Source organism: Solanum dulcamara, chromosome 3 (genome assembly GCF_947179165.1).
Source record: "Solanum dulcamara chromosome 3, daSolDulc1.2, whole genome shotgun sequence".
Lineage (NCBI taxonomy): Eukaryota > Viridiplantae > Streptophyta > Magnoliopsida > Solanales > Solanaceae > Solanum > Solanum dulcamara.
In genome coordinates, this window is record NC_077239.1 from 70,137,235 (window position 1) to 70,148,455 (window position 11,221).

Below are 11,221 nucleotides of genomic sequence, written 5' to 3' on the forward strand. Positions count from 1 at the left end.
GTTCAATAGCAAGAATGAAATAAATCAGCTATTCAGCTTTTTGCTTACCTCAATATCCTTAATCTTGAGGTGACGTGATATATCATTTTATTATGTAATATGCCATTTTCTTATGAGTTTCCCTTCCATCAACAATTGCCTCAACTTTGGAGGATTACTAATGCAGCACATTTTTGTCAGAAACCTCAACAGCTCCCTATGTCATGGCCTTTTGAAATGCAGAAGAATGGATACTAAAATTACAACTCCAACTCAGCTCTTTACGTCTACTAAATTATGGGTATATAACAATGTTTACAGATGGCTTAAGAAGACACTACACTTGTGTCTGTTGTACATATTATAGATATTTTTAATAATATGATATTATCCATATTTTGAAATAGTCTTGCATTATTAATATTTTCAAATGAAATTGTTTAGTCTAAAAACAAATTGTTAGTGTTGGGCCCGTGAGCACGAGCCCTTGCCAATCTAGTATCAAATCAAAGTGAACAAGTAGGAGTAAAAGTGAATCTACGTTAGATGGTCAAAACTAACTTAAAGTCCCGTTTTAGCTTTTTGACGTGTTTGCCAAATGTTAATTTTAAATCATAAAGTTTTTAAACTCAATCAAAAATGAAAAGTTAGAATTCCTAATTTTTTTTTCTAAGTGCTTAAAGTCCTTTTCTTTGACTATAAAAATTACTTTTATATTTCTTATATTTTAACTAAATTCCCAAACTACCCTTTTTATTCTTTTAACCCTAAAATTCACATTATTTTCCTCATTTAAGCATTTTTATTCAAACACTGCTTATTTATAAAAATAACTTTCTGCGCTTCAAAATTCTAAGAACACTTCATATATAAACATTTTTAAGCCCATCTAAACGGGCTCTTAATCAAAGACCATAAATGCTAGTTTTGGTAAATTTAAAGGATATAAGTGCTGACATACATACTTAATGGACAATATATATCTACCCCCAAAACATATGGGAACATAAGGGATATATTTGTGAAAATTCGCTACTGTTCCAATGGAGTCTTCATCGTTTTCGACGAGCTTCACGAAACTCCGATATCCATTTTCAGGTTTTTTAGTTTTTTAGATTTACTGCTCTAATTAGTATAGATTAATAATTCAACAACAATCATATAGTTCAATTTAATGATTCCGTTCACTAATCAATTTCCGCTTTGGTGAATGAGTTTTGTTGTAATTAGTGTATATTTAACATTTGAATTTTCGATTATGGAAATGTATGCAATCGCAGTGAACTAGACAGACAAGTAATTGAAAGAACAAAATTATTTTGGTGCCAATTTTGCCAATTGTGGCTAAGTCGGAAATTCCATTAACTGTGTTCAAAATTTAATATATATGTATAAAAAGTAGTAATACTTAGACCTATATATATATATATATATGCACTGTATAATTTAGGGGAAGGTTGTTCCACTGACTACCCTTCAGCCTATATAGTTCCACCCTGGCTGCTGTCAACCTACTACAACCCTATTCTTTTATCAGGGGTTTGGATTGGCGATGCTTGACTTTGAACATTATGTTATGTATTCTTCAATGATCATAGCTTACAACAATAATTTGGGCTTTGCAGAGACATTGCTGTGCAAAAGAGAAAACTTTCCTGGGTGGATTAAGTGTTATGCATGTCCTTCATCCACGAAGAATGCCGCTGGAACTTTACTCTGTCAAGCTGGCTTTCGTACTCGGAAGTGGAGTCTTTTGCAGGTTCAGTTTCTATGTCTAGCTTGACTTGTATAAAACTGACAAGATGCGTGTAAAGACATTTTTGTTTTGATATGATTAGACCTGTATATTTGTCTAGATGTATGAAAATATCTTGTTTTTAAGTCATTGATGAGTGCAGTCTGCATATGTAATTCGTATCTTTCTTACAGGTTTCATGTAGCCAACAGAGAGATATTCCTGTCATAGAAGCTGGGTATGCTGGCTATCCAAAACCACGTAACAAATATTTTGAGCTTTATATTTTCAACTATTTCTGTTCTGCCGTACCCCTAATGCTTTCTTTTGTTTCTGCCTTGGATTTGCTTGTTGACATTTATTGCTTTTTCAGTCTCCTGTTGCTCCTATTATCTATATCAGCCTATTGTAGTAGGATCATACTGCTTGCAAGATTTCATAACGTAAACTACAAGTCAATTATTAAGAACATTTACTGGGCATGAGGCGTGAGCAACTGCTTTTCTTTAGTTTTTTATTACTATTTTCTTTATCAGTCATTTTTGTACTACTGATATATGCATATTCTTCTGTGAGGCTTCGTTGAAGCAACCAAAAGAGACCTTCAACTTGTAAGAGAGTTGACCAAGTGAGTTATGTGTCATCTCATAATATGTTTTCTATCGTTTCTGGTGGTTAAAGCTAATTGAAAGAAGGTCGAAATTTGAATAGCTTCTTCTATGAATAGACACTGCAAAAGTCCTGGCTGATTTTAATGACTTTGTGGCTCCATATACATCAATTTATAGCATTCATTTTCTTGTTAAATGAGTGAACAACTGAAGATAGGACCTTGCCTCATTTCTTTACTCAATTTCAGACATGTCATTGTATTTGTTTTCTTCTGAATTGGATAGGGCCATATGCACTTCTCTGGGCTGTATTCCTGGTTGTGCAAGTCAAGTTATTAGCACGAGCAGCCCTTGTAGGGACCTCTTCATAGCTAATTGTCTGATTATATGGGCTGGGATTCTCAATATAATTCATATGAAGACCTTTATTTAAATTTTAAATAAATGAAAAACTAGACCCTCTCTCTTTCTAGAATTACTGGCTGACTTGTTTGCAGTGACTTTGCCAATTCTATGCCAACTATGATAGACTGGCATTGTTCCTGAGGCATATGTGTGGAAAGAACTTCCCAATGCTGTGGACTCATCCCTATTCAATATTTGGTAAACAGTATGGTGACCATGATGCATTACTTCGTGTTTTTGGCAGGCCTAGTATTCATTCAGTTCCGAACAGGCCTACGACAATTGGAGATGTAGGACTTCCTTAGATATAGACCAAATCACTCTAGTGAACTTAATGTGGATTGTAGCAATTATTTAATGCTTGCAAAGTAGGACAAGCAATTGAAATGCTTCAGGTTCCTTGGAGATGAAATGCCAGTACCACTATTGCGATGCAAGCAACCACTGAGCTTGTGGACTCCTTTGTTATTTTGATGTTAGATTGATCAAGCTAGACCATGGGAGTTTATATTGCTCGTACAATGTTCTCATGCTGGAATATGAATGCGGGAAAGTTAAAAGAGACATGAAGAGGACAAAAAGGCATCTGGAGTGATAAAGGAGGAGAACTAGGATTGAAAAATGATGGTATAGATTGACATGATCTCTACCTCTCTGTAAGATTTTCTTTGTATAATACATGGACTACATCTCAAGATCAGGCCACGTCCATTCCCATTTGTGGTTCACACTTAATATTAGTTGATTGTTTCTTGTTTGTTGTATTTTGTTTCTCTTGGCTTGGTCATGCCTAATCGTATTCTCAGTATGATTTCTTCCATAGTAGGCCTTACCTGAGCTACAATTTCTCTTATGAATAAGACTACTTATTACTTAAAAAAGAAAGCTCAACTCCAAATTCAAATCAGTGTCTGTCTGACTGGAACGATAAAATCAATCTAGATTGAGTATGTCATGTTGACTCTTCTATAGATTGTAGATACCTCCTTTTCTCCATATGGATAGGTTATAAGCTATTAATGTTTTTCCTGTTTATATGCTAAACGATAAAGCCTGTGCAATTACTTGTCTCACTCGGCATGAGAAAAATCTGTCCTTGTGATGGGTAAAGTTGAGCTTTGTCCACCTTATACAACTGTGATATAGTTTATTAATTTGCATTTATATGTTTTACTTCATATTTGTGTACCTTGTAGGTGCATGGATGACATATATGTTGCTTTGGCCGAACACCTTGTTCCAACTGCATCATCATCATCAAGCCCTAATTTCAAGTAATCTATCATTTTGCAAATCTATTAGATGCTTATCTGCATCTCAAAGCAGAAATTTGGTTGCTATTTACATGTAACTTTTCAGGATAACCATGGTTTATCTTGAATTAGATTACTTCCTAACTTTAAAGCCTTACTGAATACTGACTGGAAAAGGGAAAAGGGAAAATGAAGGAAAGAAGAGATAATTCCTTCAAGTTTTTGCTATTTCTAGTTTGCCTCTATACCATTTGGCTGTTTATGTGAACGAAATGTATATCAATATTGAGGATAGTATGATATGTGCTGTCAGAGGTAGACCCAGGATTTAAGCTTAAAGGGGGCACCACTAATTTTTGTATGCTAATTACTAGCGACAAAGTTCGGCGTGCAACTCTTAAAAAACTTAATGATTATGATAGCAAAGAACAAACTTCAATATTATTGAATATCATTAATTTGATACTAATATAATAAAAAAGTACATTATATTAGTCATTCAAAAAAGGGAAAGCTTTACTGTTAGAGAAGTCCGGCCGTTGGCTCGAATTCGATCGCCAGAAAATTGTTGAGTGTCGACGATGGATTCGACTGTGGGTGACGTTCCGAATTCAATAAATTGTGAGAAACTGAGAATGGAAAATAGAAAAGGGTTTAGAAATTAGAATGGGGAGAAAACTTCTTTTTCTACTGTTAAGTGTTAACGTGGGATGAAGAATTGGGAAAAGTAGGTTTCAAAATTTGGGGCTTAATAAAAAATAAAGGTGGAGTGGGGACTAAAGAATAAAAAAAGTAAAATTAAATTAAATTAAATTATGTGGGTTTATACAATTTGTATAGAAGCAGCCTGCTTCAAGCAGGTCACAAACTCCAACAAAAAATAAAAAAACTGAAACATTGTAGCATAGATTCGAACTCGGGTTGTAAACCTGCGCTCAAGAGCACAAGGGGCACACTGACCAGAATGACCTAGACCAACAGATATTTGTTTGATAGGTCCTTTTAAATATATGATAGTTCTTCAAGGTATATACACATATATATAGAATTTTCTCCGAAATTAATGGGTGCACGTGCACCTTCACCCTTCCACGTGGGTCCCACCCTGTGTGCATTAGAGAAAATAAAAATGAGACGACAGGTTCCGCACTCCCATAGGGGAAAAAGGAAGAAGATGTACCCACAGGAAGCTACAACCAGAATGTATATGTCTCGATTATCTGTGTAAATATGTTAATAGTAGAGAGTGAATATACATAATCGCATAGTCACTAAATCAGTAGATGAGTTAGTTTCAATAATTAAAATATGCATTTTTGATTTTCAAAATTAGTAGTTGTGTCAATATCAATAATATAAAACATCTCTTGAGTCTATATAAAATATAAAATATATGCATCGAATCATTTAAATGAGTAGAATTGTGTATCTTAATTTAATGATTATAATGTTTATGAACATCTACTCATCGACTCAAACATGCATATTTTTCCTTTTATGTATATTGACTATCATTTTCTTTATTTTGGTATTGTTATTTACTCGTATCATCTCCGATCGCTTGTGCTTCATGGATTTTATAACTACAAACTGTTGTTATTATTATCAACAAACACTCGAGTAAATTGGTATGTTGGCTGATTCCATGAGGTGCCTTAAGGAGAACAACTTGCCTAATTATGCAGGCATATTGTTGGTCTTGCTGGCCCCCCTGGTGCTGGAAAGAGCACTGTTGCATCTGAAGTAGTTAAGAGAGTCAACAAGTTATGGCCCCAAAAGTCTTGTTCCTTTGATTCTCAAGTTGAGCCTCCAGAAGTTGCTATTGTTCTTCCAATGGATGGATTCCACCTTTATCGTCATCAGCTTGATGCAATGGAGGTAGGAATTCCTAATGGTTTCTTATTATTCATGTTGCTTCTTTTGACTGCAATTTCGTTGGTTTTTGGCCAAAACATTTGAATCTACTTAAAATGGACAAAACCTTAAGTGGTTTGATGTGCGTCGTTAGCTGGTTTTGAGTAATCTAGACACAAGACATGGCAGATGACAAACTTTTTAACAGTTCCAACAATCTAACTGGTCGTCCTTTTTCATAGGATCCAGAGGAAGCACATGCGAGAAGGGGTGGTAAGTTCTCTTTTTCACTGCAGATAGATAATAAGTTTGTACACAGTTTAAGCATTGATTTCTAGTTTAACTTATCTTTCTGGAATCTTTTTATGCTGAATCAGCCCCATGGACATTTGACCCCAATTTACTGCTAGAATGCCTTAAAACTCTTAAAGAACAGGTGAGTGAATATTCACATCTGATTACTTGCACTTACTTCCATGAATGAATTTTTTAGCCTTTTGAGTTAATCTTGTGTGGACCTGAACTTTGATGTAACATCATGTTTCATCAAGAGAGGAGGGTGGTATTCTGCTTGCCTCGACCTTACTCTGTCCATGTTGTGAAAATTCTAAGATATGAAGTTCTTTCTTTTGCAAGGGATCAGTGTACTGTCCATCTTTTGACCATGGTGTAGGAGATCCTGTAGAAGATGATATCTTTGTGAAGCTTCAGTAAGTTTATATCTAGTTTGGATTCTATTTTCTGTCTGTGATTGCGCCCTATAAAATTCTGAATATGTCTCAATAGTGTGTGTTAAATTCACTATTGTGAGGGGAAATTAATGAATGGATGAATGAGCAAAGAACATAAGTTCTGTCAGTTCATTTCTTTGAATTTAGTTGATGCTCTATGTTATGGTTAGAAGTGAAGTGAAGAATATATTATGAAACTGTGAAAGCTGGGTAATGTTTAAGATATGCAGGCCCACTGAGGTGTCTTGTTATTGGAAGTGTTAGCTCAACCAGGGTTCTCACAATGATCGTGCCACTTCTGTTATAGTTTTCTTTCATACTTGTGGGCACTGGATAACTAAAATATTAATAGCTCTCTCATAGGTGTCTGCCGAGTAATTAAATAAGTTTCTAAAGACACAAAGGAATAGACAAATGGTGAAGTTCTTTTGCCTGTTGCTAACGTTGCCTCTTCCCTTTTTTGTCGTCTTCTCTTTTTTTTTTTAATGGTAAGTTTTGCAGGCACAAAATAGTGATAGTTGAAGGTAATTATCTGCTTCTTGGAGATGGTGCTTGGAAGGAGGTATCCTCCATGTTTGATGAGAAGTGGTATGATGATCTTTCTGATCCATGCTTTTCTTTGACAACAGGAAAGAAATATCTGTGAATTCACTTTGAATCTCCATAATCTACTAAACTGAAATTTCACGCTGAGGGATAACTTGAGTTTTTCTGCAAGTTAAAATTTGAGTTTGCATCAGTCTAGCACAAAAGATGCGAGATTGAGTGTGTGAATTGTCTTCGCTAGTGGTTTACTGATTATTGCGACTTCTATCAATTAATGGAACTGATCTGCAAATCAGTATTAAGATACCACCAAGGGATATAGTGGGATGGGATCCCACCCCCTTAACCAAAGGTCTTAGATTCAAGACATGGGAATGGAGAAACTCCTGCTAGGAAGTGCCTCTCCTTTTAATGGGCCCTACGCGGAGCGAATCCGGATTTTTCGGGCAATTGGTACCCACTATTGGATGGTTAAAAAAGAAGGATCTATCTTAAAATCCCTGATTTCGTGCGTATTGCGATGTCTATCATGTCTTCAAGGAGAAAAATCATGCTAAAGCCATCTGCTCCATGTGCGAAAAAGCAAGCATATTAAGATCCCTGACTTACTGGAAAATGGCATGTTGCTAAAACTAGAACATGCCTGTTTTATGTTCATATACTATAGATATGATACCCTGAGTTTCTTAGATATAGGTTATCAAAGCCTGCTGGTAACAGGATCTGTTGACTTGTTAAAAAGCTGGCTGTGTGGCAGTATTATATGAGAACAAAGCTTTAGTTGTTCTTGATGTGGTAAGACCCTTATCTTACATGTATTCTCTTTTAGGTTTGTCGATGTTGATATTGAGAAAGCAATGCAACGTGTCCTGAAGAGACATATATCTACTGGTACTAATCCATCTGTTGTTTCTACTCTTTACTAGAAAAGGTGTAGAAAAAAAAAACTGGATAATATAGACTAATTGGTGCCTTTTCATCTGTGTTGTAGGGAAGTCCCCTGATGTTGCTAAATGGAGGGTAAGCATTGAATCACTTCTAATACCGCTTCTTTTTGAAAGACAGAACAATTAAGTTTAACGGTTCACTGTTAATTCCTTTTAAGATATCATCTGGCTCAATTCCTATTGTTCTTTGGGTATTGAACAGTATTTTGGTTCATTGCTAAATTCTTTCCACAGATAGATTACAATGACAGGCCCAATGCTGAGCTAATTATGAAGTCCAAGAAAAATGCAGATTTGGTGATCAAGTCTATTGACGAATTGAGGTGAGCCCCCGACTCCGTCACCTGTAGTAAGAGTGAATTCAGCAGTCTTTCGTGCGAGGGAAAATTTGAATGTTGGCATTAAAAGTTAGCCAAATAAATTTTTATCCACCGGCTTGAATCTGATGGAGTGTAGAACCTTTTGTTGCGTTTACCCTAAGTTTAAGGGACTGGAAATAATGGTGTTTATAGTTTAATCCTTTTTCCTGCAAATAAGATGTAGTTTAATCCTTTTTGACATGTAATGTAGAAGGTCGGTAATATTACTTTGTATGAGTTCTTTCCTTACTAACATGTAATGCAGAAGGTCCTTTTATGAATTTGTTATAGAAGTTATCGGTTATTTTAATATAATGCACATTAATATATACTTAAGCTACAGTTCTTCAATAGCAGAGCAATAAAATTTATACAAGATGATTTGAAAAATATAATATCTAATATATTAATATATAGAACTTGTGAATTAAAATGATTTTTGAACTCCTCCACTACTATACTAATCACCTTATAACAATGGGATTCGACAATTATGTTCAAGTACAAAATTACTTAATTGAGTGCTTTTTAAAAATTAATTATCGATTTTAGCGATATTTATTATTTATTATCATTTATAGCAATACATAGCAATACTATGATAAATTTACACTTGTATTAAAAGTGAATTATGCATACAATATAAAAGTATTATAAGTGCTTTAAAATATATATTATGTTTGTGTAGTAAAAAACTAACATAATGTATTATAAGTCTATTAAAGTATGTGATAAATGTATTATCCATCTATAAAATTTGAATTATATATGTTTTATAAATAGTTCTTTGCAATATGTATTAAAACTGTATTATAAGTGTTTAATAAATTATTTTTTTATTGCTATAGATGATAAATATTTTCTTAATATGATATATTTTCGGTGAGGAGATCTAATCAAATAATCTCTTCAGAAAATTAGACTTTGAGAAAAAGCGCTTTTGAACTTTTGACCTTTGCTTGTCCCATGAAGAACCATCATGATCAAAAATTAAAATTATTAAACTTGAAAGTTTATGAAAAATTTGTTAAACAAAAGATGGATGTCATTGCAGTGGAAGCCACCACCAAAATAATAAGGTGGGGCCCACTAGGCAAGTTGTCCAACTTGCTCCCTTTTCTTTTGCTATAAATTCTCAAATTTAGCAACATGAATGAAAATAGAGAAAACACAGAAACAAAAAAAATATATTTATAATTCTCTCTTCTGTTCTCTTTTAGTTTCCTTACTTTCCGGGTAATTAATTGTTAAGGTAGTATATTCATAACAAAATTAAAATTATTAAACTTGAAAGTTTGTCCTTAAGGCAAGTGGGGTCAAAAAAACAAAATTTGACGGAACACATTATCTATTAACATCCAAATATTATGATGTATGTCCAACTCCTAAAAAAAATAACCTACTCATAATCTTCCGTCATGATGTCAATGGTTATAGTCATGTCTTTCACCTCATGCATAATGTCATGTTTTCGCCCACTTCTTTCATAGCATCAAATGTTTAATGTCGTGTTTATATCATTCTTTTAGTAAAGGAAAACTTACATAAATTATGTTAATTTAGGAGCGAATTATTTAGATACACTCTAGTTTTTAATATTACGTATCTTAGTAATTTTTTGGTGTGTCCAGATGAGTTAAGATACATCCAAATAATGTATCTCGATATATATGGGGTCAAAATTAGATGTAATTTGTTTTAGATACATTGTATCCAAGTAGATTCGCATGTATCTGTGATACATAACAAATCTCGCTCATCTCCCTTGCTTCTCTCCCAGCTGGCTCACCACTCTCCTATGTATCTAGTATCTCAGATACATGCGAACCACACCAGATATATACAGATACATGTAACTAGTGTGTATCTAGTGTGATTCACATGTATTTGGAATACATAACGAATCTCGCTCGCCTCTCTTTCTATTTTAGTGTATATGTTAGTAAAAATACACGTATTTAAATATATCTTCCTCAATATATGATTAAAAATACTCTTAATTAGTAATAAGAGACATAATATTTTGAAAATATATTTAATAATAATACTAATTTAGTATACACGCTTTACGCGTGATCAAAGCTCGTACATCATTAAAATAAAAATATTCATAAATAAAACAAAAATATATGTCCAAAATTGTAATTGGTTTGAAGTACAAACTTAGTTTATGATAAAACATGAATGTATGATCTTCGGTGCAGGCCGACATCCGAACAAAGCCTTAGCCAATGCCTTCAGGTCAAAGATCTTTTTGACTTCAAATCTATAAATCTCTTGAAGTTTAAAAGATTCATATTTTTTAAAATTATATAAAAAAAAAGAGATCATAGACCTTTGATTTTTCTGGCTAACAATAACATGCTTGTTTCGTTTCTTTTTAAAATAAGGTAAAATTTTAATTGATTTTGAAGTGTTAAACATTATTATTTTATACCTAGAATATCCTAAATAAAAGCATGCTATTTTGAATATATTGTAATTAGGATTCTGCACACGTAGAATATCCTAAGCTAAAAGTATTTTAGCAATAATTATTTTTATAAAAAGTAAAGCTAATTGATTTAGAAGTGTCTCATAAACTTAATTAGTAGAATTATTTTTTTTCCAATTTGTTTTGGCCTTTTTTGCACGTTTTTTATTTTTTCTGTTTTACACTTTTTTGACCTTTTTTGCCTATTTTTTTGGAAGGTTTTCTAAACCTTTTTTGCATATTATTTTGGAAGTTTTTTGACAATTTTATTTGGATCAAGTGAAAAAAGATTATTCGTGTAGAAATTTAATCATAATTAGAAAATTTT

General features: G+C 33.3%; 1 protein-coding gene across 1 annotated transcript; it reads left to right on the forward strand.

Annotated features, from left to right (window-relative positions):
- The first annotated feature begins 963 nt into the window (after positions 1–963).
- Positions 964–8,701, forward strand: LOC129882778 (putative uridine kinase C227.14). Its single transcript, XM_055957224.1, has 12 exons — positions 964–1,077; positions 1,605–1,738; positions 1,909–1,952; positions 3,927–4,004; positions 5,669–5,861; positions 6,080–6,110; positions 6,215–6,273; positions 6,474–6,547; positions 7,070–7,156; positions 7,944–8,005; positions 8,106–8,134; positions 8,296–8,701. The coding sequence occupies exons 1-12, from the start codon at positions 1,023–1,025 to the stop codon at positions 8,386–8,388; spliced, it is 939 nt and encodes a 312-aa protein (XP_055813199.1). The 5' UTR covers positions 964–1,022; the 3' UTR covers positions 8,389–8,701.
- Positions 8,702–11,221: the final 2,520 nt, after the last annotated feature.